Below are 27,050 nucleotides of genomic sequence, written 5' to 3' on the forward strand. Positions count from 1 at the left end.
AATATTCATACCATACCCTCATGGCTCTGCTAGCTGATGGCTAGCAGAGTTCACTTAATTCATATCTTACATATCCTAAAAACCAGGAATATTACTAGGAAGAGACAATTTGACTCCCAGGGAGATGAGCTAAAAGAAAACATGACCTCATATTTCCATTCACAACTGAAATGAGAACTGACCTGGCATAAACGTAAAAGGAACAGAGTAACCTAGCAAAAAAAAAAAAAAAAAAAAAAAACTGAGGTGACTAATGACTCAAATAGCAAAGGATCCTTTGCACCCTTCAGTGTTCCAGTTTCTAAAGTTCCAACAGTAATTTCTATTAACCAAAACGGGGGGGGGGGGTTAATTTTCAAGTGCAATTTTCCTCCTCCCTCCCTCTCTCCCCACACTCTAAGAGCTCAAGCTAAAATTGGGAATTGGGCCTTCCTTAAATTGAACAAGGGGCTACATCATTCTCATTCAAAAAAACTGGCATTTACTCAGCCTTCACAAGGCACTTTACTATCATCGATTCTTTCTCAGTGAGCCAGTGCAGGATTACCCTGACCATTTCACTGATGCGGAAACAGACACCAACAGCAAAGGGAACAGGGGCAGGAAGAGGGGTGATAGGAAGCATCTGGGAGGAACAGGCAGGCAGCTAAAAAGGAACAAACCCTAAAGAAAATGAGAGTCACATCTGGCTTAGAGCTGACCATCATAACCCTTGTTATTTTTTAGCTCAGAGAGACTTCTGAAATGTTATGAAAAAAAGAAAGGGCTCTAAATTGTCACTTAACATCTAGTGACAGCCTAAGCTACTCAGTCACAGAAGTTACTTAGCAATAAAAAATACCCACTCTCTAGAACACACACGGATTTCAATTTATACCAGTAATTCATTTTCTCCCGCAAGCATAACCAGTATGACATCTGTTTGACCCCAAAAAATAATCTCTCATAAAAATATATAGATTTGGGCTTCCTTGGTGGTTCAGTGGTAAACAATCTGCATGTCAATGCAGGAGACAGAGGTTCAATCCCTGGTACGGGAAGAGTCTACAGGCGGTGGAGCAATTAAGCCCATGGCTACAAGTACTGGACCTGTGCCCTAGAGCCCAGGAGCCACAACTACTGAGCCCATGTGCCACAACTACTGAAGCCTGCATGCCTAGAGCCCATGCTCTGCAACAAGAGAAGCCACCACAATGAAAAGCCCATACACCGCAACTAGAGAATAGCCCCTGCTGGCCACAAGTAGAGAAAAGCCAGCGCAGCAGTGAAGACTCAGCACAGCCAAAAATAAATACATAAAATTATTTAAAAATATATATATAGCTGTGTATAATCATAACAAAAGAGACACAAAGTTAATATCACTTTGTGATATTAATATGTCAGAAATAATTCAAGTTAAGACTCAAGTTTTGTTTAGAGAATTATGACCAAAACACTGACTCTCTGAAATTGCCACTGAAAGAAAAAGACTACTTGTTCTACATTCATAATGATTTTCTTAACTATAACCTGGAAATTTTCAGTAATAAACTGCTAATGAGAAGCCTTAAACACCCTAGAAACCAGCACACAAAGCAGTAGGTTGAACTGAACGCCATACTACAGGCAGCACAGGTACTTAATAAAGATGTGTTGACTGAACCATAAGTCAAAAGGACTGACCAACTGCTGCCTCAAGAGAAAAACCACCTCTTTAAGGCTGACTCCAGTTTTTTTGTACATATGACATCATTAACTTTAAAGCATCTTCACACATTAACAATACAGTTTGCCAACATTCATCTTTTTTCAAAGTATCAATTTGAAAACAAATCAGGTTCTCTGGGGGAAAACAGGTATACATCCTTGGAAGATCATAAGGTTGTGTGATATACATGAAATTTACTCAAAAAACAACAGTCACTGAAAGTACTACTCGGCTAAGTTTTTGAAAAAAATCCATCCGACTGTTTGAAGAATATGGATAAAGACACAGACAAACAAATGCAAGGCATCATGTAAGTACTGATGAACTCTATCCTCAAAATCCCAAATGGACTCAATTCCAAAAGCTATTTTCACATTCCTGCCATTGAATATACAAAACCACAAACATAGTTAAAGAAAACATTCATCCTTGGAAACACATTTAATGAGTAATTAAGAAAAAGAACGATAAGAAAGGCAAAACTGTCTTTATTGAACATTTCCAAGCAGTGTTATTGAAAAAAAATAAATATGCGTCTATGAGTTATAGTTAAAATACAACTGATTGTCATAGGAAGCTGTACTCCATAAAGGTTACACATTTTATAATACTCTTTCCCCAAAACAGACATATGAACATCTCTGGGAGTATTAAAAATGCAGCAGCATCTGCAGTTGTTTTCGGAAAGAAAACCATCTCCAATAACTATGTACATCATATGATTATAAGGAAGTATTCACTTTCTCTGCCTCAGTTTCCCCTCCTAACCGCCCCATTCACTCTTAGAGACGTCTGTCTTAAAGTCAACCTACAGGTAAGTTGTAAATGCTAATCTTCTAATTCTTCAAAGTAGAGGCTAGTTCCAAATTGCAATCACACTTTATAATGAATGACCAATGTATTACAACCTTTAAAAAAAAAAATCAATAGTCTTAAACGTAAACTTGTCACTACCTGTGCTGCCCTAACATTTGGGGTGAGGGACGAGGGGAAGGCGGCGCGAATTTACAGCTCAGCCCTCAAAGTTACGTACAACTTCAAGACGCAAAATCTATTCAACTCTACTCGCTCTCCCCCTGGCGATTCACACTAGAATGTAGCACAACCACCATCCAGGTGGAAAAAGCGAGAACGCTATCTCGAAAAACAACAGTGGTCTTAGAGACCCAGTCTTGCCGCGATACCGCGGCGGCCACCTCGCCGCTCCTGAGAGCTGCAGACCCACTCTCCAGCCCCCCACTCCCACACGCACCCCACCGCCAGGGCCTGCCGCGCCCTCCCGCCCCCTATCTCCCCCGAGAGCGAGCCACCGGCGCTGCCCCCCACCCATCCGCCCCGAGCCCGGGGCCGCGAGTCTAACGTACACACCTGGCACCGGGGCCCGAGCCCGCGCTCGGCCACAAGCGCATCCTTCCCAGCTGACATTTCCTTCAGAAACTCCAAAAGTTCTCTCACAAGTCTCCGGAAAACTCCGGGGCCAGTTTCAGCACAGACCAAGACCACCAAAGTCATCCCTACTCCTCAGCCCCGCCGCCCACCTGCGTTGTCCCGGGACCCCAGCCCGGCCCCACCCACGGGCGGAGGATGCTGTAGAAGGTGCTGTCCGCGCTTCGGGCCAGGGGACCACTAGAGGAGTGAGGCCTCCGAACGCCGCGGGCGGGATGGGCCGGTGCCAGGCGACCGGGCCCCAAGTGAGTGTGAGGGGCGGCGCGAGAGCGATTGAGGGGCGTCGCGGAAAGCGCTACGTGGGGCAGGGAAGCCCCGGCCTTGGGGGTGAGGCCGCCGAGGGGTAGAGGAGCTCGGACCTCGGGGGTGAAGCTGCGGAGAGTGACTGACCGGAGTGCGGGACCGATCTGGGGCCGGACCCCGCGGAGCGGTGAGGGGGCGTTCCTCGCGGGGGACGCGCCGCCGGAGACTCCCTACCTTCTGCGGAAAACAGCCAGAGCCCGGAACGCCAAAACTCCGCCTCTCTGGTCTTCACGGAGCCCGGAGTCGCCTCACACCTCGAGTCTTGTCGGCGAAAAGAGCGAAATTCTGTCACACAGGTCCCGCGAGCCAGCATCGATCTTCACACCGCCGCCGCCATGTTTGAGAAGCCGCGCGCGAAGCCGCGCATGCCCCGCAACCGCCACCGCGGCCCCGCCCCCTCCCCTCAGTCCGCGTGCCCTGCGGTTGCCGCAGTCGCGCACTTTGACCGTTTGCCGCGTGCGGGGCCCGAGCCGGGGACTCTGCAGGAAGCTCCCGCAGCTGGTGGCCAACAGTGAGACACTGCAAGCCCGGGCAAGACCTTGGCAGTTTTCCCTAGTCCGCCCCCCCCCCAACCCCGCCCCAGTCTGCCCTCCCGCCAAAAGAAAAAAAAAAAAAAAAGTCGCAACCCCTGCACCCAAGACCGTGGTGGGCCCCCAACTGGGAGCACAGAATGCGCATCAAGTTTCATCCAAGAGGAACTCGCTCCCCTTAGCCATCGACTGTGACTCTCGGCCACCGCCCACCCTGGCCACGCACCGAAAAGGCAGGCGCTTCCCTAGGAGCTCGAGCAAGTTCGATGAGCAAGGAAAAAGCAGTTCGTTAGGGCAGCTTAAGGAAAGCCACTCCTTCGCGGGTTGCAGCATAGTCCTTGAAACAGCTTTTCTTTTTTTTCCATGAGTTTTTGCCAGCAATCCCCTCCAGCTCCACATTCCAGACTTAGTTGTTCCTTTAAACCCAGGCTTGAGCTAACGGGAACTAGATTAACCTGGAGAGTAAAATAATTTGCTCACAAGCTTGAAGGTACTTAGGAGCGTCTTCGAGAGTGGGTTTTGGGGTCTCCTCTGCTCAATCCCCCTAGCCCCGAACCCAGGGTTTGTGCAGGTGGAGGTCGCACCTAGGGGCAGGGGGCGGGCGTTAATAAAAAGCTCCAAAAGGAATCTCTCCCGGACAAAATGTAGCAAACAAAAAACCAGAGAAAAATATCCCATTCCTCGTTGTGAGGTTGGGTATAGGTAGATTTAAAACTTTTCCCTGAGAAGTAATACAAGGTGCTGTGTTAGCTAAAAGTAAACCTTTGGCAGGCCTTTCTCTCTATAACTTTTTTCAAAAGTTGGATGAAGGTTTTGCATCCATGATCTGCTTAACTTAGTATATAGGACATGAGTTTTTAAATCATAATTCGGGAATAGAAACCTAAAAATTTTTTTAAATGTGGAATATATCCATTTTGTACAATGCAGAATAAAATTATTTTCATATGATACAACTTATGCAATGTTAAGGACCAAATTAAAGTATTATTTATTGTATCTAAACTCTAGAGAATAGCACAAAATCAAATTGCATTCTTTAAAATGAATAAATAAATTTAGTGCAAAATTCAAGAAAATTTGAAGGTTAAAATACAAAAATTAGGCCATTATTAGGTGCAAACTAGGGCTTCCCTAGTAGCTCAGATGGTAAAGCGTCTGCCTGCAATGCGGGAGACCTGGGTTCGATCCCTGGGTCGGGAAGATACGCTGGAGAAGGAAATGGCAACCCACTCCAGTACTCTTGTCTGGAAAATTCCATGGATGGAGGAAACTGGTAGGCTACAGTCCATAGGATTGCAGAGTCGGACACGACTGAACAACTTCACTGGTTCACTGGTTCAGGTGCAAATATTTCAATGAGATTTGTTCCATCAGTTGTATATGATCACATAGGAGGAGATGTTGAAACGGTCTAAGATGAAGGTTCAAAAATGTTTTTAAAAGCTAGAAAGTTAACAGAAAAAAAAGCAGATTTAAGTTTAATCTTTCAGTTCGGTTCAGTCGCTCAGTCGCGTCCAACTCTTTGCGACCGCATGAATCACAGCACGCCAGGCCTCCCTGTCCATCACCAACACCCAGAGTTTACTCAAACTCCTGTCCATCAACACGGTGATGCCATCCAACCATCTTATCCTGTCGTCCCCTTCTCCTCCTGCCCCCAATCCCTCCCAGCATCAGGGTCTTTTCAAATGAGTCAACGCTTCACATCAGGTGGCCAAAGTATTGGAGTTTCAGCTTCAGCATCAGTCCTGCCAATGAACACCCAGGACTGATCTTTAGGATGGACTGGTTGGATCTCCTTGCAGTCCAAGGGACTCTCAAGAGTCATCTCCAACATCACAGTTCAAAAGCATCAATTCTTCGGCGCTCAGCTTTCTTTATAGTCCAACTCTCACATCCATATGTGTTGTGAAGTAATGTCTCTGCTTTTTAATATGTTATCTAGGTTGGTCATAACTTTCCTTGCAAGGAGTAAGCATCTTTCAATTTCAAGGCTGCAATCACCATCCGCAGTGATTTTGGAGCCCAGAAAAATAAAATCAGCCACTGTTTCCACTGTTTCCCCATCTCTTTGCCATGAAGTGATGGGACCAGATACCATGATCTTAGTTTTCTGAATGTTGAGCTTTAAGCCAACTTTTTCACTCTCCTCTTTCGTTTTCATCAAGAGGCTTTTTAGTTCCTCTTCACTTTCTGCCATAAGGGTGGTGTCATCTGCATATCTGAGGTTATTGATCTTTCTCCCAGCAATCTTGATTCCAGCTTGTGCTTCTTCCAGCCCAGCATTTCTTATGATGTACTCTGCATATAAGTTAAACAAGCAGGGTGACAATATACAGCCTTGACGTACTCCTTTTCCTATTTGGAACCAGTCTGTTGGTCCATGTCCAGTTCTAACTGTTGCTTCCTGACCTGCATACAGGTTTCTCAAGAGGCAGGTCAGGTGGTCTGGTATTCCCATCTGTTTCAGAATTTTCCACAGTTTATTGTGATCCACATAGTTAAAGGCTTTGGCATAGTCAATAAAGCAGAAATAGATGTTTTTCTGGAACTCTCTTGCTTTTTTGATGATCCAGCAGATGTTGCAATTTGATTTCTGGTTCCTCTGCCTTTTCTAAAACCAGCTTGAACATCTGGAAGTTCACGGTTCACGTATTGCTGAAGCCTGGCTTGGAGAATTTTCAGCATTACTTTACTAGCGTGTGAGATGAGTGCAATTGTGCGGTAGTTTGAGCATTCTTTGGGATTGGAATGAAAACTGATCTTTTCCAGTCCTGTGGCCACTGCTGAGTTTTCCAAATTTGCTGCCATATTGTGTGCAGCACTTTCACAGCATCATCTTTCAGGATTTGAAATAGCACAACTGGAATTCCATCACCTCCACTAGCTTTGTTCGTAGTAATACTATCTAAGGCCCACTTGACTTCACATTCCAGGATATCTGGCTCTAGGTGAGTGATCATACCATCGTGATTATCTGGATCATGAAGATCTTTTTTGTACAGTTCTTCTGTGTATTCTTGCCACCTCTTCTTAATATCTTCTGCTTCTGTTAGGTCCATACCATTTCTGTCCTTTATTGAGCCCATCTTTGCTTGAAATGTTCCTTTGGTATCTCTAATTTTCTTGAAGAGATCTCTAGTCTTTCCCATTCTATTGTTTTCCTCTATTTCTTTGCATTGATTGCTGAGGAAGGCTTTCTTATCTCTCCTTGCTATTCTTTGGAACTCTGCATTCAAATAGGAATATCTTTCCTTTTCTCCTTTGCTTTTCTCTTCTCCTCTTTTCTCAGCCATTTGTAAGGCCTCCTCAGACAGCCATTTTGCTTTTTTGCATTTCTTTTCCATGGGGATGGTCTTGATCCCTGTCTGCTGTACAATGGCATGAACCTCCATCCATAGTTCATCAGGCACTCTGTCTATCAGATCTAGTCCCTTAAATCTATTTCTCACTTACACTGTATAATCATAAGGGATTTAATTTAGGTCATACCTGAATGGTCTAGTGGTTTTCCCTACTTTCTTCAATTTAAGTCTGAATTTGGCAATAAGAAGTTTATGGTCTGAGCCACAGTCAGCTCCCGGTCTTGTTTTTGCTGACTGTGTAGAGATTCTCCATCTTTGGCTGCAAAGAATATAATCAATCTGATTTCAGTGTTGACCATCTGGTGATGTCCATGTGTAGAGTCTTCTCTTGTGTTGTTGGAAGAGGGTGTTTGCTATGACCAGTGCGTTCTCTTGGCAAAACTCTATTAGCCTTTGCCCTGCTTCATTCCATACTCCAAGGCCAAATTTACCTGCTACTCCAGGTGTTTCTTGACTTCCTACTTTTGCATTCCAGTCCTCTATAATGAAAAGGACATCTTTTTTGGGTGTTAGTTCTAAAACGTCTTGTAGGTCTTCATAGAACCGTTCAACTTCAGCTTCTTCAGCGTTACTGGTTGGGGCATAGGCTTGGATTACTGTGATATTGAATGGTTTGCCTTGGAAACAAACAGAGATCATTCTGTCATTTTTGAGATTTCATCCAAGTACTGCATTTCAGACTCTTTTGTTGACCATGATGGCTACTTCATTTCTTCTAAGGGATTCCTGCCCACAGTAGTAGATATAATGGTCATATGAGTTAAATTCACCCATTCCAGTCCATTTTAGTTTGCTGATTCCTAGAATGTCGACATTCACTCTTGCCATCTCCTGTTTGACCACTTCCAATTTGCCTTGATTCATGGACTTAATATTCCAGGTTCCTATGCAGTATTGCTCTTTACAACATTGGACCTTGCTTCTATCACCAGTCACATCCACGACTGGGTATTGTTTTTGCTTTGGTTCCATCCCTTCATTCTTTCTGGAGCTATTTCTCCACTGATCTCCAGTAGCATATTGGGCACCTACCGACCTGGGGAGTTCCTCTTTCAATATCCTATCATTTTGCCTTTTCATACTGTTCATGGGGTTCTCAGGGCAAGAATACTGAAGTGGTTTGCCATTCCCTTCTCCAGTGGACCACATTCTGTCAGACCTCTCCACCATGACCCGTCCGTCTTGGGTGGCCCCACACAGCATGGCTTAGTTTCACTGAGTTAGACAAGGCTGTGGTCCGTGTGATCAGACTGGCTAGTTTTCTGTGATTATGATTTCAGTGTGTCTGCCGTCTGATGCCCTCTCGCAACACCTACCGTCTTACTTGGGTTTCTCTTACCTTGGACGTGGGGTATCACTTCACGGCTGCTCCAGCAAACTGCAACTGCTGCTCCTTACCTTGGACGAGGGGTATCTCCTCACAGCTGCCCCTCCTGACCCTGAGCGTGGAGTTTGCTAAGAGTTTAATCTAGCAAACGCTTAGTATGGGCTACTGGGGAGGGGGGTAAATTTTTAATTACTGGCCATTATCTTTCTAATCCTGATGCAGTAGAAATATTTGAAATTCATCCTACATTCTCTGAAAGACTTGAGTTATCACTCAAGACTCTTACACGTATGAACCATTTATTATGTTGTAGAAATAGTACTCTGATTGTAAACTGCCTGTCTCAAGAATGCCTCATCTACTTCCCATATTTCCCATGAAATTACTGAAGCCCTAATTCTGATAATGTAGTTCACATTATCTATATTAGAATATCTTCTCAATGACTGTGATCACCTAAGCATTTATAGAAGAGTCTCCTTGTTATATTAAATGTTATTAACGATAACAGCCACCATCTACTGAGCACCTACCAAGTGCTAAGAATCTTGATAGCCTCTCTAGATACATAATTTCCAATATTCATAACATTCCTTTCACCAAGTTCTTATTCCCATTTAACAGAAGAGGAGGAAATGTAACATTACATCGCAAATAAGTGCCAGAATCAGCTTCTGAATGTACACTTGAAACTTCCTCTCCCTTCCAACTTAGTCATCGATCATATGCTTTTGTCATAGATCATGTATTTTGTTTAGTTGCTCAGTCATGTCTGACTCTTTGAGACCCCATGGACTGCAGCACTCCAAGCTTCCCTGTCCTTCACTAACTCCCAGAATTTGCTGAAACTTATGTCCATTAAGTGGATGATACCATCCAATCATCTCATCCTCTGTCGCCCCCTTCTCCTGCCTTCAATCTTTCCCAGCATCAGTCTTTTCCAATGAATTGGCTCTTTGCATGGTGGCCAAAGTATTGGAACTTCAGCCTCAGTCCTTCCAATGAATATTCAGGATTGACCTCCTTTAGGACTGATTGGTTTGATGTCCTTACTGTCCAAGGGACTCTCAAGAGTCCTCTCCAGCACCACAGATTGAAAGCATCAGTTCTTCAGCACTCAGCCTTCTTTATGGTCCAACTCACATCTGTACATGACTACTGGAAAAACCATGGCTTTGACTATACAGACCTTTTTCAGCAAAGTGTATATAGACATTCAATAAAAATTATTTTATTTTCTTGTACCTTGCTTTTCTCCCTTGCCAAATTAAACTCAAGACTGCTTTTTAATGTTAGCATAGGTCAGAACATCATTCTTTTACATTACACAGAAGTGTCTTCCACACAGTAGAAAGCTGGTAAATTTTGTTGAATGAGTGAATAGATGAATGGATAATGAATACCTACTATTACGATGTTTAATTAATTTTACCTAGAAAACATGAAAATGAGACTATTTGAACTGAAAAAATAAGGACTAAGACTAGTAAAATCTAAATTTCATGCTTATTTTTCAAGCCTCAGATTTCCTTCTGTGGATTTTCTCCTATAGTTCTCCTGATTCAGCCCAAAACCTGTGACAAGCTTAAAGGAGATCTGTCATCCCCAGCCAGCCCAAATCCAATGCATAATACTCCTGTATCTCAAGTATGTTTGATTACTTCCGTTTGTACCTTTCTTTAAGATTTAATATTAGTTCATCAGAATGAAAATATGATCTTCCTTCCTAGGTTGTTGTTGTTCAGTCGCTCAGTCATGTCCAACTCTTTGTGACCCCATGGACTGCAGCACAACAGGTTTCCTTGTCCTTCATCATCTCCCAGAGCTTGCCCAAGCACATGTCCACTGAGTTGCTGATGCCATTCAATCATCTCGTCCTCTGTTGTCCCCTTCGCCTCCTGCCTTCAATCTTTCCCACCAATCTTGGATTCAAAGCTATGGTTTTTCCAGTAGTCTTTCCTAGGTAAGCAGGTGTAATCTATATTTCCATCAGCAGGCACCTGTATATTGAAACGATATTATTTGCACAGGTCAAGCTCAAGTTTTCAAATACTTAGTGAAGTTACCCTCTAGTTTTCCCACTTCATGCACTCCTTTCTCCCTAAAACACAGAAGCCTAAGCCTGGCAGAGGTTAGCGATCCAAGGTATTCCTGGTAAACTCACCATGCATGTTTTCACTTGAGTGAAAAAATCTATACAGTTGGTATTAAATAACTAATCAAAATAGTAACTGGGCTTACAAACATCTTCAGATACTTGTTTCTAACAAACTGACCCTTTCCCAAGACCCAGGTTAGATCCCTGGGTCGGGAAGATCCCCTGAAGAAGGGAATGGCAACCAACTCCAGTATTCTTGCCTGGAGAATTCCATGGACAGAGGAGCCTGGTGGGCTATATATAGTCCATGGGGTTGCAAAGACCTGGACACAACTGAGTGACTAACACACTTTCACTTTTTCCCCATTAAATTAAGAGCACATATCAATAAGATATAATTTTTTTTTATTTAGGATTGTTATTGCTGGTTAAAATAAACTTTTTTCCTAAGTTCAAAATAGTAACTTCCTTGGGAAAATATCAAGAGGTAAAGTCTGTGATGTGAAGAGAGATGCCAGTCTAACAGAAAGACTATGTCTTATCAAAAGACAGAGCTGCATCAGGAGGTCTGAGCTCTTATCTTGAATTCTTAGTCTATCTTCTACTAACTAGATTTCTTTAGCATCTGTCCATCCCTCAACTTTTTTCCTTTTAAAAATGGGGGTAATAAAGTCTGCCATGCTCCACAGCTGAGAAATTGCTACTCAAATCTATCAGAAAACCACAAGGTCTTCCCTTATTGGATCCCCATACTTTAAAAAAAAAAAAAAAAAAAAAAAAAAAAAACATAGATTCATCTCTTACAAACAAAATGCATGAGATATAAGCTGACTTTGTCCAAGTCAGATATTTTATATACTGTGAAAACTAGCATAATTTCAATGAACATTATAGGGTACACTTGGCCATTATTACATTCACCCAGTCCTTCAGTCAAAAACCAAACATTTATCAAACACTTGTATGCAGCTCTGCTGGAGGTGGGGATATCAAAATGAATAAGACAAACTGAACACTCCAGGAGTTTACACCCAATCCAAAGAAAGAGGGAGGAAAGGAGGGGGTTTTAAATCTTCAAAAGAACTAGTATCTCCTATCACACCCTTAATCATATCAAAAATGTTTAGATATACCATATAATACCGCATAACTCGATGAATGGAATTGCAGTTGACCGACTGATATAATGTCCTTTGGACAGTTAATTAAAACATTTACTAGTTCTGATTTTACACTTTTTGTGCTGGTTATTCTCCACTTGAGCCATTACTCACACCGCGCCGCCCCCCCCCCCATACATTTTCACCCTTCTTTGTCCCTGGGTGGGGACTTACTTTTCAGTAGTGCTGGCCCTTTTGTCAGCTGGTTTGGCCAATGGCAAATGTGATGGTGGGAAGGGGGACACAGGCTGGGGAAAGAGAGAGAGTTCTTCCCACTCTCTTCCTGCCTGGGACCTCAGACTGCCACTGGCAGTGATTCCACCACAACAGCTCTGGGCAGGGTCTCCCCTTTCAGGACTGGTTCTCACTAAGCCTTCAGGAAGAGGGAGGAGCAGGTACAGCTTCCAGTTTCTACTAATTCCTGGGCAACCTCAGCATCCCTTGTTAGCTCCCCTAAATCTACCTACACTTCTGTAAATAATTCATTCAATGCTCTTCAAAATTATATATGACTATACCTTCTGTTCCTGCTTGGACCATTATTGAAATCATTTTATTCTCATATTTTAAGCCTTGCAATTGAGAGAATGGAGTAGGGGGTTCATATACTTGTTTTGAGAACTTATAAAGCTGAGGTGCTGTGGTTTACATAGTACCTTAGGATGTCATAGCCTATTATGTGTAAACAAGTCACTATAATACTGTGGATAAAATCAACTTAGAGATATTGTCTTAGAGTGAAGGTTAAAGAAGATAATGTGTAAAAAGAACACCTAAATGCTATCTGTTTATTGATAATAAATACTCCACAGTTACTAGTTCCCCATAGCCTATTTTTTCTAGAGGGTGAAAGAGGTGATATTTGAACTTGGAGGGGAAGAATGCAGTTTGCCAAACAAACAAACAAGATCATAGGGAACAGCATATGTGCAAGGTAATGAAAAGTCACAGCATGGTCTTTAAACAGTGAAAGATTCAAGACATTTACTGGGCTGTAGAAAATATGAAGGAGTCAATTTAGAAAGAACTTTGAGTGTCACGCTAAGGTGTTTGAACTACCGAAGGCTGCTAAGCATGGTAGTTGTAGAAAGAGAAATGCAGATCCCTGCAACCCCTCAAGCTGCTGCTACAGTGCCAAGGGCTCTGCTCCTGTCTCCTAATTGAAGGCTGACCTCTGTGAGAGCAGTCAAGATGGGCACGTGCTGGCAGGAGGTCACTGGCCATCCAGCAGCAGCCTCAGAGAGCGTGGGCTGAAATGGGCAGAGGCTGGGAACAGTCAGAGCAATTGAGCTTTAATGGTCACAGGGAGGGGAATGAGGACCGGAACACCAGAACAGGAAGCTGGCAAGCTGGACTGACCACCTCACAAGGCCACTTCAACAAGTGTGGTTTCATCGTTGGTTGTTTCTTTTTTTTCAATTGACCTTAAACCTACTTTCAATAAAGTGCACATATCATAAACGTAGAGTTCGATTAATTTTTACATATGCATGCACAGATGTACTCACACTGATGTCAAGGTATAGAGATTTCCATCACCCCAGAAAATCTTATGACTCCTCCCAGTCAAGAATATTCCCTCCCAGTGAAGAAATATTCACAAGTCTTACTTCCTGTCCTAGTCCCAGAGCCTGTAAAGGTGAACCCACTGGAGCTGGCTACGGGAGAAGAGGAAAGCTTGTTCCAGAGGGAACTGTCTGAGGGATCATGAGAATTTCTAAACAAGAAAAAGAGGGGAATAAATGACTGGTTTATTTATCTGAAAAGCAGATTTCCCCCACCCCACCCCAGGTCTAAAGAAAGAAGAGAGCACACATAATGGAATCCAATATGGAGGATACAAAACTGAAAAATCCTTGTACAGATTGCCTGTTCAAATTAGCATACAATCACTTCAGCCTTTCTAAATGAAAATTTTTTAAAACCTTCTTAAAAAAAAAGAATATTCCCTTCCTGCCTTCAAGTAACCATTGTTCTGACCTCTATCGTTGTAGATCAGTTTTGCCTATTCTTGGATATCTTACCAATGGATTTATACAGTATGTCCTCTTTGGTGTCTGGCTTCTTTGACTTAACATTTTGTCCCCAAGATTCATCCATATTGTTGAAGCATCACCCTCATTCTTAGCAAGCATTGCAGATGACTTTGCTGTCCCCCACTTTCCCACAAGCTGTTCTGTTTGATTAAAGCTATTGTAATTTGTCTTCCAATTATTTTCTCCTTTTCCTTCTTATGATGAATTCTCTTTAATTAAGGTAGTAGTTTGGCCTCCAATTATAGTAAACCTTAGTTATCTTGATAATGAAAGTTTTGCTTTATTCAAAGTCAAGGGCAGGTTTCACTTCATACTCAAGCGAGGCGGGGTACTGTGTAGGTAAACTATTGACCTTTCTTCCATTTTGAGTTTTCTGTCTAAATACAGATTTGTAAACCAATATAGTTGTTGGTCCATAGATTTGAGTAGCTGCATTTTGTTTGCTATTTACTTCTGCTCTGCCAAAAGTAAATAAGAAAAAAAAATAAAGCCAACAACCAAGAGAATTTGATTGGAAAAGTAGAAAAGCAAACTAACATAAGGAATAATGGAAAAGCAGGCAATGGCATCTGACAAAAGAAAGAGTATAATTAGGAGAGTCTGGGTTTGAGAGAAGTGGGAACATGGTGAACAGAAGTGGTTACCTGCCTACCCTCAAAGGCCAAGGTGACTGGAGGTCTAAGAGATAGCACATATCATTTTTTTGCTATGTGAAGCATGGAATGTTCTTTGTTCCTAAGTGGTTCAATTCATGGCATTTCTGTTCCTTTGTGAATATGGATGTCTGGAGATGTAACTCTTCAACTTCCCTGGGGCTTCACACCATTCATTTCCCTTCCGATCCCTGTCTTTCTGGGCCAGCCTCCTGTTCTAGTACCAGCTTGACAAATGGCCCCTCTCACTACTCATACTGATAATACTTATATGTGTGTGTGTGTGTGTGTGTGTGTGTGTGTGTGTGTGTTTGGTGGGATGTTCATTGTCATTTACTCTGGCTGTGTTACCATCCCTAAGTGAGTACAGCTTGGATTTTACCAACCTAGATCTCTGAAGTCTTTTAGGTCATAACACTTACACTTAACTATTTTTTTTGTATGTGTGTATGTATTTAATTTTTAAAATATACAAAAGTAGAATAGTGTAATGAACCCTAGGCACCTATCACTCAGCCCCAATGATTATGACCTATTCTGCCTCAGTCACACCCCTCTCGGATCTCCCCATCCTCTGTTATTTTGGAACAACTTCTAGATGTCATATTTATTTTGTAAACACTTCATCAAATATCTCTAAAAGATGATTCTTTGTATAACATAACTATATCAGGGTCCTACTGCTGCTATAACAAATTAACACAAATTTAGCAAGTTAAAACAACAGAAGTTTATTATCTTATAGTTCCGGAGGTCTCAGGTCCAAAAGGAGTAGGCGGGGTTGTGTTTCTTTTGGAGAGTCTAGAGGAAAATCAGTTTCTTTGTCTTTTCCAGCTTCTAGACACCACCTGCATTCTTTGGTTTACAGCTGCTTCCTCCATCTTCAAAGCCAGCAGTATAACATCTTCAAATCTTCCTCACTTTGACCTTTGCTTCCACTGTCACATCTTCTCTGATTCCCCTGCTCTGTCTCTTTCCTTCATAAGGACCTTGTGATTGCACTGCACACACCAGATAATCCAAAATAATTTCCCCACACAAGATCATTAACTTAACCACACCTGCAAAGTCCCTTTTGCCACACAATCACAGGTTCCATGGATTAGGATGTGGATATCTTTGAGGAAAGCCATTATCCTATCTACCACAATAACAGCAAGACCTAAGTAATTAGAAATAATTTCTTAATATCATCAAATATCCATTCACTGTTCAAATTTCCAATTGTCCCATAAAATACCATACTCTTTCCCAGCTTTAGAAAAAAAGGATGCAAATAAGGTCCACAAGTTTGGATGATAAGACTTTAGAGTCTCTTTTTATCTATAGGTTGCTCCTCCATCTCTCTATTTTTTTTTCCCTTACAATTTGTTAGTTGAAAAATCTTGGTTTCCCAAAACACAAAACACACATTAGAGAAACTCAAAAACAAAGACTTACCCTTTAAAAAAATATTTAAATTTCTTTGTTTGAAATAATAGGGTAAGTTAAGAATGCTTTGGAATCTACACAGTCTCTCATCAAGATTTAGGAAGGATTTTTTAAAATGGAGAATAACAACAGCAATGTTGAGTTAACGAGCAAATTGATGGAAAGAACAAAAAGCAATACTGTGGACACCTAGACATTCAAAGGCTTGAATTTAGAAAGATAACCACAATTTAAATATTCTAGACAGGTTTTATAGCAGTACCTCTGTTCCCAAAGTACATGGTTTCTGAAAAGGGTTTATCATGAGGGTATTAGAGAAAGCATAGGGAGTCGGGGGACCTGGCTTAAATTAGGCTCTGCTCCTTTCTAGAACTGGGACTGACTTAAAGTGACAGACTCTAAAGTGAGTGGGAAACAACGCCACCAGCCAACCATAAGCCCCTCTTGGGCTGGTCTAAACCCAGTATCTGGCATTGTAATCTGTCTGCATGATACCCTGGACACATTCATTCTTCATTCAGGAAGAACATATTTACTGAGTACTATACTCGGGTCATGTGCTAGATGCATACAACCTGCAGACAAAGAAGCAATCTTAATGCAGAGAGCTATCAGTGAAGTTAACATACCAATTATAGGCGCCAATAGGTATTCATTTGTTAAGCAAATGGACTCCTACCTGTGTTTGCATGCATGCTCAGTCGCTTCAGCTGTGTCTGATTCTTTTTGACCCTATGGTCTATAGCCCACCACTCTCCTTGGTCCATGGAATTCTCCAGGCAAGAATACTGGAGTAGGTTGCCATCCCTTTCTCCAGGGGATCTGCCCGACCCAGGGATAGAACCCTCATTTCCTCTGTCTCCTGCATTGCAGGCAGATTCTGAACCAGCCCCCTTACCTATGTTTATGTAAATGAATAAAAATAACCCTTCATACAAAATCTTGTAAACTTTGAAAATAGGACATAGTGAAATCAGACAAGCCAACATGAAGTTCACTCAGAATATTTTCTTCCTTTTCTCAAAGAAGATCTTTAGCTTCTGGCTTTTGGAAATTTCCACCAAACTCTCCTTCACACATTTCCAGCAAGTTGTCATTCCAAACCATGCCTCTGGGCATCGAGAGGGAGGGAGTCAGTCAACCACATGGTCTAAAGCCCAGGGTTCTGCAGGCCTCGAATAGCATAGCGCTCTCAATGGCCTCTCTTCTCCCCTCTAGTGCTAGGGACCTCAATCCAGGTGCCTGAGAAAAGAAGATGGAAAGTTGTGGTTTTGTGGGATGCTTTGTGTAAACCCAAAGTGTGCAAACCTTTTTTATTATATAGTGTCGGCTAGGAAAGGGGAAAAAAAAAAATACCAAGCCTAAGTCCATGAATTTCCAAAGCACGACACAACATGTTAAAGGTTTAATATCATGAACAATCCAGTCCTTGTCGTCTACCCATTTGCTAGCAAGTTTCCACAAATAACAGGCAAGCTTAAAATTTTCATAAAACACTTTGGCAGTGCAGGATGGGCCAACTTTCTGGCCATCTCTCTGAGGAAATGACTGCAAATGTTTTTTGGTGTGAACAGCCTTAAGTATTTTAAATCCTTGGTAAACAGAGTTGCCAACAGTCCCAAATATGTTTTACTATTTATGAATTGGACATTCAAGATTATTTTAGGAGGATATTTTTCAACGACAAATGTTTCAATAAACGAGTTGTCCTAATTCCCTTTCTCAAATATTAAGTGACTTTGAAAAAGTTCGTAAATGAGAAACGAACTTCAGTAGCCAAATTGCAGAAGATGAGATAAATAAAAATTTCCTAGAAAGCATACTTAAAAACAACATGATTCTATTGAGGCTTCCAGAAATAGTATAACATCCACAGTTTTCACTATATGAGAATGCTGATTACTAAATCAAAGGTTTGACACACCAGCACAACTTACTAACCTGAAATGATTCTAGAGTTCTTTCTGCAAGTTATCCTGAAGGATATTTGTTCTAAATCTGGCTTCCACTGTGGTAGTCACTGACCATGTGTAACTATTTTTTTTATTTTATATTAGAGCATAGTTGATGAACAATGCTGTGTTAGTTTCAGCAGTAAAGTTATACAGTAAAGTGATTCAGTTACAGGTATGCATGCATTTATTCTTTTTCAAATCACATGTAGCCATTTTGAATTGAATTAATTAAAATGAAATGAAATGAAAAATTCAGTCCCTCAGTCACACTAGTCTGATTTCAAGCACTGTGGCTAGTAACTGTCATATTGGACAGTGCAGAACATTTCCATCTCGAAGAAAATTCTATTGTTCTAAATCCTTATTATTCAAAAGGTAGGCCAGCAGCTTCAGCATGTGAGAGCTTGTTCGTTTTCTGTTTTTGTTTTTGTTTTTGCCTGTACCATGTGACATGTGGGATCTCAGTTCCCTGACCAGGGATCAAACTCATGCCCCCTGCATTGGAAGCATTGAGTCTTAACCATTGGACTACCAATGAAGCCCAAGAGCTTGTTGCAAAGACAGAATCTCATGCCTTACACCAAACACACGGAATCAGAATCTTCTTTTTTAACAAATCACCCAGGCGATTTGTGTGCATAGTTTGAGGAGCATTGGTCCAAATTGGCGTTTCCCAGACCTAGTTTGATCATGAAAATCACTGAGTGCACTCATGAATCATTCAGGGTCCAGGGCCTTGCTCTAGATCTACTACATTTGACTCTTCAGAGCAGGTGCTTGGGAACCCACATGTTTAACACGCACACACTCTAAGTGATTCTTATTACTCTGGAATTGTTGTTGTTCAGTCACTAAGTTGTATCTGACTGTTTGTGACCCCATGAACTGCAGCACACCAGGCTTCCCTGTCCTTCACTCTGGAATTGGGCACTGATATTTTTTCAAAATTCCCCAGGATTCTGATGGGCAGCCTAAGTTAAAACTACTGCTATAAATTATTAGATTTTAAAACTACTTCTGGTCTTAAAATTGGGTATTAAATTTTTAAATAGAGGTAAAAGGAAATGGCATTAAAAGTAAATCCAACAGTCTATGTAGTTTAGAAACATAGCTAAAGAGCTTATTTTGTATTTCATGAGCTAAAACATGAAGTGTTGTATATAAGGTTTTGGCTATTTTGCCAATTTCTATGTTATATAATCAGAATTCTATGTGAGACATTTTTGGTTTTGCTATGTCTTACTTTTTTTTTTCTAAATAAAATAATTAGCTTTTTGGTTTTCTAAATAAAATTATTAGCTCAAGATAAAAATGAGATTCTTCTAATTTCTTGGAGCCTATAACTCCTACCCTAAGACACTTGTTGACTCAAATGAACCAATAATGAGACCCAGATAAAACAAAGTCACAATACTATAACAGTAAGAGCAGCAGATAAGAAACTCCCTGACAAAAGGCTACCCAACCATGAAGAAATGAGTCAAAATATACTATTAATAAGGAAAATGTGAAAGGGAAGTGTTCAGAGAACAAAAGCTGGTTGGTTCCAAGATATTAATTTTCTTATTACGCTTGATAACTTAACTTTTATAGCCCTAGATGGCTAGAGTAGAAAGTAAGAAAACCTTAAAATTAATTAAACTGTCCAACTTAAGAAATTAAAAAAAGAAAGGATAAACCCAAGGAAAGTAGAAGGAAAGACAAAATAAAAACAAGTGAGAACATCAATGAAATGAAAACCAAAGAATAGAGACTAGCAAAGCTGAAAGCTGGTTCTTAAAATAACAGCAACATGAAAAATAATCCATATAGTCAATCAATTTTCCCCAGATTAATCTGTAGATATAGTGAAATTTCAGTCAAAATTTTAACAGGTTTTTTTTCCCAAGAATTCTGATAATCAGATTGTAAACTTTATATCCAGGCTTCTTAACCCTTGACAGTGTTGACATTTGGGACTGAATCATTTTTTTCTCCCAGGGCATTGTTCACTGTAGGATGTTTTATAGCATCTCTGGCCTCTACCTACTATATACTAGTAGAAACCTATCTCCCACTACGTCGCAGGTTGTGACAATCAAAAATGACTACAGACATTGCCAATGCAGTGTCAGGGGTGGGGCTGAGTGTAATAAATTCACTTCCAGAAGAGAATGACAATTTTATGGCTTTAAAGGGAAAGGACCAAACATAGCCAGAATACTTCTATAGCAGAACAGACTTAGTCTCCCAGATCTCAGAAGTAATTATGAAGCTATAGTAATTAGGACAATTACATGATCTTAGAATAGACCATCGAGCCCAGACATAGTCCTCCTTTCAGGTTACAAACTAAGAGAATATATTTTCAATCCACACAACTCAAATATAAAAAGAACTCCAACAAATAAATAAGGAAGCACATGCAACCAAACAGAACAATGGGCAAAAGGCATTGTTATGGACTGAAAGTTTGTGTCCCCCAAAATCTATATGTTGAAATAGTAACCCCCACTGTGATGGTATTGGGAGGTGGAGCTTTTGGGAGGTGATTAAGTCATGAGGGTGGTCAGTGCCTTTATAAAAGATACTTTAGAGGGCTCCCATTTGAGGACACAACAAGAAGATGATCATGTATGAATGTGAAAGTGGGCTTTAACCAGACACCAGATTTGCCAGAACTTTGATCTTGAATTTCCCAGCCTCCATAACTGTGAGAAATAAACTTTTGGTGTTTATAAGCCACCCAGTCCATGGTGTCTGTTATAGTAGCCCAAACAGACTAAGACAGGCAAGAACATGCATTTCACAGAAGACAAAACATATGAACAATTAGCATGTGAAAAATCTGTTAAATACCATTAATGATCAAACCAAGACCAAACCAAGATCAAACCAATGAAATTCAAACCAAGACCAAAATAAGATGCTGTTTTCCACATATTAATTGACAAAAATTTTAAAGTCTAACAATATCAAGTGTTGAAAACAATACAAATCAACAGAATTGCTGCTGTTAGGTGTGTATATTGATATAATCATTTCAGAAAATAGTTTGACCTTATATCATGATGGTGAACAGTCACATGCCCTATGATCCAGTAATTCTACTCCTAAATTTATCACAGAGAAACTCTTACATGTGTATCCTTGGAGGCATGCACATATATAGTCATAGTTGTATTCTTCACAATAGCAAAAATCTGAAAACAACTCAAGTATGCATTGACAGAAGACTGGATTAACTGTAGTATATTCATAAAATGAAATACTATAGTCAGTCAAAATGAATAAGCTACAGCAACACATACCAACAAGGACAAACCTTAGCAACATAATATTAAGGAAAAGAGTAAGGGCAACTATTTCATACAACATGATACCCTTTTTAAAAGTTAAAAACAACTAAAATTACTTTACAATATTGTAGTGATTTTTGCCATACATTGACATGAATCAGCCATGGATTTACATGTGTTCCCCATCCCGATCCCCCTCCCACCGCCCTCCCCATCCCATCCCTCTGGGTCTTCCCAGTGCACCAGCCCCGAGCACTTGTCTCATGCATCCAACCTGGGCTGGTGATCTGTTTCACCCTTGATAATATACTTGTTTCAATGCTGTTCTCTCAGAACATCCCACCCTCGCCTTCTCCCACAGAGTCCAAAAGTCTGTTCTGTACATCTGTGTCTCTTTTGCTGTTTTGCATATAGGGCCATCATTACCATCTTTCTAAATTCCATGTATATGTGTTAGTATACTGTACTGGTCTTTATCTTTCTGGCTTACTTCACTCTGTATAATGGGCTCCAGTTTCATCCATCTCATTAGAACTGATTCAAATGAATTCTTTTTAATGGCTGAGTAATATTCCATGGTGTATATATACCAGAGCTTCCTTATTCATTCGTCTGCTGATGGACATCTAGCTTGCTTCCATGTCTTGGCTATTATAAACAGTGCTGCGATGAACATTGGGGTGCACGTGTCTCTTTCAGATCTAGTTTCTTCGGTGTGTATGCCCAGGAGTGGGATTGCTGGGTCATATGGCAGTTCTATTTCCAGTTTTTTAAGGAATCTCCACACTGTTCTCCATAGTGGCTGTACTAGTTTGCAATCTTTTAGACAGCTCAATTCCAGAAAAATAAATGACCCAATCAAAAAATGGGCCAAAGAACTAAACAGACATTTCTCCAAAGAAGACATACAGATGGCTAACAAACACATGAAAAGATGCTCAACATCACTCATTATCACAGAAATGCAAATCAAAACCACAATGAGGTACCATTACACGCCAGTCAGGATGGCTGCTATCCAAAAGTCTACAAGCAATAAATGCTAGAGAGGGTGTGGAGAAAAGGGAACCCTCTTACACTGTTGGTGGGAATGCAAACTAGTACAGCCACTATGGAGAACAGTGTGGAGATTCCTTAAAAAACTGGAAATAGAACTGCCATATGACCCAGCAATCCCATTTCTGGGCATACACACCGAGGAAACCAGATCTGAAAGAGACACGTGCACCCCAGTGTTCATCGCAGCACTGTTTATAATAGCCAGGACATGGAAGCAACCTAGATGCCCATCAGCAGACGAATGGATAAGGAAGCTGTGGTACATATACACCATGGAATATTACTCAGCCATTAAAAAGAAGTCATTTGAATCAGTTCTAATGAGATGGATGAAACTGGAACCCATTATACAGAATGAAGTAAGCCAGAAAGATAAAGACCAATACAGTATACTAACGCATATATGTGGAATTTAGAAAGATGGTAACAATAACCCTATATGTAAAACAGGAAAAGAGACACAGATGTACAGAACAGAGTTTTGGACTCTGTGGGAGAAGGCAAGGGTGGGATGTTTCAAGGGAACAGCATCGAAACATGTATATTATCTATGGTGAAACAGATCACCAGCCCAGGTGGGATGCATGAGACAAGTGCTCGGGGCTGGTGCACTGGGAAGACCCAGAGGGATCGCGTGGAGAGGGAGGTGGGAGGGGTGATTGGGATGAGGAATACATGTAAATCCATGGCTGATTCATGTCAATGTATGGCAAAAACCACTACAACATTGTAAAGTAATTAGCCTCCAACTAATAAAAATAAATGGGAAAAAAAAAGAAAATAAATAAAAGAAAAATAAATAAAAACAACTAAAATAAAAAATGGACTTAGGTCTGAATATAGATAAGATCAAGGAAAGCAGAAGGGAGTTCTAAACAGACATTTCTCCAAAGAAGACATACAGATGGCCAAAAAGCACATGAAAAGATGCTCAACATCACTCATTATTAGAGAAATGCAAATAAAAGCTATAGTGACATATCACTTCACACCCGGTCAGAATGGCCATCCTCAAAAAATCTACAAACAATAAATGCTAGAGAGGATGTGGAGATGTAAATTGATACAGCCACTATGGAAAACAGTATGGAGGTTCCTCAAAAAACTAAACATAGAACTACCATATGGTCCAGCAATCCCACTCCTGGGCACATATTCAGAGAAAACCATAATTTGAAAAAATACATGAACCCCAATGTTCATTGCAGCATTATTTATAATAGCCATGACATGGAAGCAACCTAAATGTCCATCAACAGAGGAATGGATAAAAAAAAAATGTGGAACATATACACAATGGAATATTACTCAGCCATAAAAAAGAACAAAATAATGCCATTTGCAGCAACATGGATAGACCAAGGGATTATCATACTGGGTGAACTAAGTCAGATACAGAAAGACAAATGCAATATGATATCACTTATGTGTGGAATCTTGGACAGGGAGGACTGGCATGCTGCAGTCCATGGGGTCACAAAGAGTTGGACATGACTGAGTGACTGAAATGTTATGTGGAATCTTAAAAAAAAAAAAAAAGGATACAGATGAACCTATTTACAAAACAGAAGTAGAGTCACGGATGTAGAAAACAAACATGGTTACCAGGGGGTAGGGGAGGGCAGGGATAAACTGACATATCCACACTGTGTGCATGCATGCTCAGTTGCTTCAATCATATCCGACTCTTTGTGACCCCATGGACTATGGCCCGCCAAGCTCCGTGTCTCTTATGTCCCCTGCATTGGCAAGCGGGTTCTTTACCACTAGCACAACCTGGGAAGCCCCATATATACACTACTATATATAAAATAGACAACTAATAAGAAAGAACCTGCTCTGTAGCATACGAAATTCTACTCAATACTCTCTAATGGCCTATATGGGAAAAAAATCTTTAAAAGAGTGGATATATGTAGATGCATAACTGAATCATTTTGCTGTACACCTGAAACTAACCTAACAGTGTAAACCAACTATAGTCCAATAATTATAAAAAAAAAAAAAAAAGGAAAGCAGAAGAATGACTAACAAAGGATTCAGATGCTTAGCTCAGCTCAGGAGAAGCCAGTGTGATGAAACGGCTGAAGACCACATGGCTGGATGATCACTGTTGTACAAGTCCTAGCTTTCACGTTAGATGGTAGATCCAGTCGTTCTTACTTAACTGTAAATGGAATTATATAGATGGACAGATAGATAGATAGACATAATAGAAACTGTTGTAAACGGAATAAAGATGAGAGTAGTCTTGAACCAAGGAATAAAATTAATCCAAATATGTGTACCTAAGGTCCATTAAAAACAGGTCACATATAAAATATTTCATAATTAAAGAAAATACAAAAATTAGAATGCACACATTCACTTGAACCTGTGGATGTACTTCTGAAAAACTGTACACAAAACTTTTTTTGCCAGTGGAACAGAATCAAACTCCAAATGTCTTACTGGACCTTGTATTTTTTTTTTAATCTCAAAGGAATTATTTACTTTTTTTCCCCAATTATTTTTATTAGTTGGAGGCTAATTACTTGGTGCAAACTAGTACAGCCACTATGGAGAACAGTGTGGAGATTCCTTAAAAAACTGGAAATAGAACTGCCATATGACCCAGCAATCCCACTCCTGGGCATACACACCGAGGAAACCAGATCTGAAAGAGACACGTGCACCCCAATGTTCATCCCAGCACTGTTTATAATAGCCAGGAAATGGACCTTGTATTTTTTTGCTATTTTTGCTTTTATGAGCAACTCTATAACAAATCTTTCTGTACGAAAAATAAACACTGTTTTGTGCATATAATTATCTCCTAATTTACATATTCAACAAGTTTCCACTTGCAGCCACTCTCTGACCTGTATCTGACTATATACATATTGCAGTGGTAAAAATTTGCCTGCCAGTGCAGGAGACACAAGAGACATGGGTTCCATCCCTGGGTCAGGAAGGTCCCCCGGAGTAGGAAGTGGCAACCCACTTCAGTATTCTTGCCTGAAGAATCTCATGGACAGAGCAACCTGGTGGGCTATGGTACACAGGTTCGCAAAGAGTTGGACACAAACTTAGCGACTACACATATAATTTCCTTCTTACAAATAATTACCCAGGGGACCTCCCACACAACAACCTCCTCTCCCAACTTTGCCAGACAGGGTGTCCATTCCCTCAACCCAGATTATCCTGCTCCAGCCTAGCATCTCTCCCATGCGTCACTGGTGCTGGCTTCTCATCACATCTCATCGACAAGCAGGTCTATGCTTTTTGAATGTACAGCTCCTTCTCCAACCCCAACAACACCACAGTTCCTATTTCTTCACTCGAGATCCAGGGCTCTTCCTTTCTTCACTCAATAGATATTTACCAGTCACTTTCACTACATGCAATGCACTGAATTAAGTACAATGGGAGATATAAGAAGGTGAACCAGAGAAAGCCCTGCCTCGGTAACATGCAGACAGACCTATGGAGGAGGTGACAAATATACAGCAGAAATAACTACAAGAGAGAAAGTAATGTGTCTAGTCTTGGCCACACCTGTAAAATCAAGGCTGATCCAGATCCCAGGATGAATGTGACCTACAGCAGGAAGCATTTAACAGCCTCTAGCAACCTGCAACACTAGACTAGACACAGGCACTCAGCTGCCTTTTCTCATAATTTGATTCTGACTTTGTCACCGCACCCTAGTTCCTGTTCTGGAAACTTGTTTGACATCTCAGATCCCTATTAGGGGCTCCAGATCTTATCATTAAATTCTACCTTGGCCTCTGCCCCTGTTTTTTGTCAGTAGCTTTGAGAGTATGACATCTTTTCATTAGTCTAGGGTCCTTTCAAGAACTGGGGCACTGCCCCTGAACTGCAGCTCCTGGATGGGATATAGAGAAAAGTGAAGTGAGAGTAGCTCAGTCGTGTCCGACTCTTTGTGACCCCCTGGTCTGTAGTCTGTACAATTCTCCAGGCCAGAATACTGGAGTGGGTAGCCTTTCCCTTCTCCAGGGGATCTTCCCAACTCAGGGATCAAACTCAGGTCTCCCGCATTGCAGGTGGATTCTTTACCAGCTGAGCCACCAGGAAAGCCTAAGAATACTGGAGTGGGTAGCCTATCCCTTCTCCAGGGGATCTTCGCCACCCAGGAATCGAACTGGGGTCTCCTGCACTGCAGGCAGATTCTTTACTAACCGAGCTATCTATCTCAGGACTTCCTTGGGGAAGCCCAAGGGATAGAGAGCAAGGGGGAGTCAAAATCAGAATCAGGGTCTAGTCAGGAAACAGAACCATACCAGCGATTTGAACAGGGAAAATTGAATACGAAGAATTATTAACTAGGCAAAGGGTAGTTGATTTCTGAAATATAGAGAACTGATAGATGTAACAGAAATAACTACTGCGGAAAGAGCCTGCCACTTCCAGGGCTGAGGGAAAAGTAAACAACTTAGAAAATTCAAGGAGATTCCCACCTCCCCCCGCAAAGCTGAGATTCAGACCTTTAAGGAGATCGTACCGTCTGCCGCAGAAACACCTGATCCACCTCCAGCCAGAGCGCGGGAGAAACCCGCGGGAGGCGGCTGGGCAGAAAGAGCACCCCATCGCACAGAGAATGCTGCAGGGATCAGTTGCTCATCGAGCAGGTCGAGTGATCGCAGAAGTGGGAAGAAACAAGCAAACAGGAAGCAGGAAAGTCCTCTGGCGCCTCCTATTGGCAAGACCTAA

At 41.2% G+C, this 27,050-nt stretch overlaps 2 protein-coding genes and 1 non-coding gene across 5 annotated transcripts in view; 2 read left to right on the forward strand and 1 right to left on the reverse strand.

Annotated features, from left to right (window-relative positions):
• SCML2 (Scm polycomb group protein like 2) overlaps positions 1 to 3,777 on the reverse strand; it is a 113,150-nt gene extending 109,373 nt beyond the window's left edge. For 2 of the 3 annotated variants that reach the window (XM_065916114.1, XM_065916112.1), the window contains exon 1: positions 3,614 to 3,777. The gene's annotated coding sequence lies outside the window, so the exon portion shown is untranslated. Of the gene's footprint in view, positions 1 to 3,495; positions 3,533 to 3,613 lie in introns of those variants that run through there. The other variant, XM_065916113.1, reaches the window with a different exon arrangement.
• On the forward strand, positions 1,963 to 27,050 carry LOC136154339 (putative uncharacterized protein ENSP00000383309). Its single transcript, XM_065916654.1, has 4 exons — positions 1,963 to 2,000; positions 2,844 to 3,479; positions 3,565 to 4,253; positions 26,812 to 27,050. Exons 1-4 carry the CDS (start codon positions 1,963 to 1,965, stop codon positions 27,048 to 27,050), a joined length of 1,602 nt encoding a protein of 533 aa, XP_065772726.1.
• Positions 13,503 to 13,628, forward strand: LOC136154937 (small nucleolar RNA SNORD22). Its single transcript, XR_010660632.1, has one exon. It is a non-coding gene; the product is annotated as a small nucleolar RNA SNORD22 (small nucleolar RNA).

This window comes from Muntiacus reevesi, chromosome X, assembly GCF_963930625.1.
Source record: "Muntiacus reevesi chromosome X, mMunRee1.1, whole genome shotgun sequence".
Lineage (NCBI taxonomy): Eukaryota > Metazoa > Chordata > Mammalia > Artiodactyla > Cervidae > Muntiacus > Muntiacus reevesi.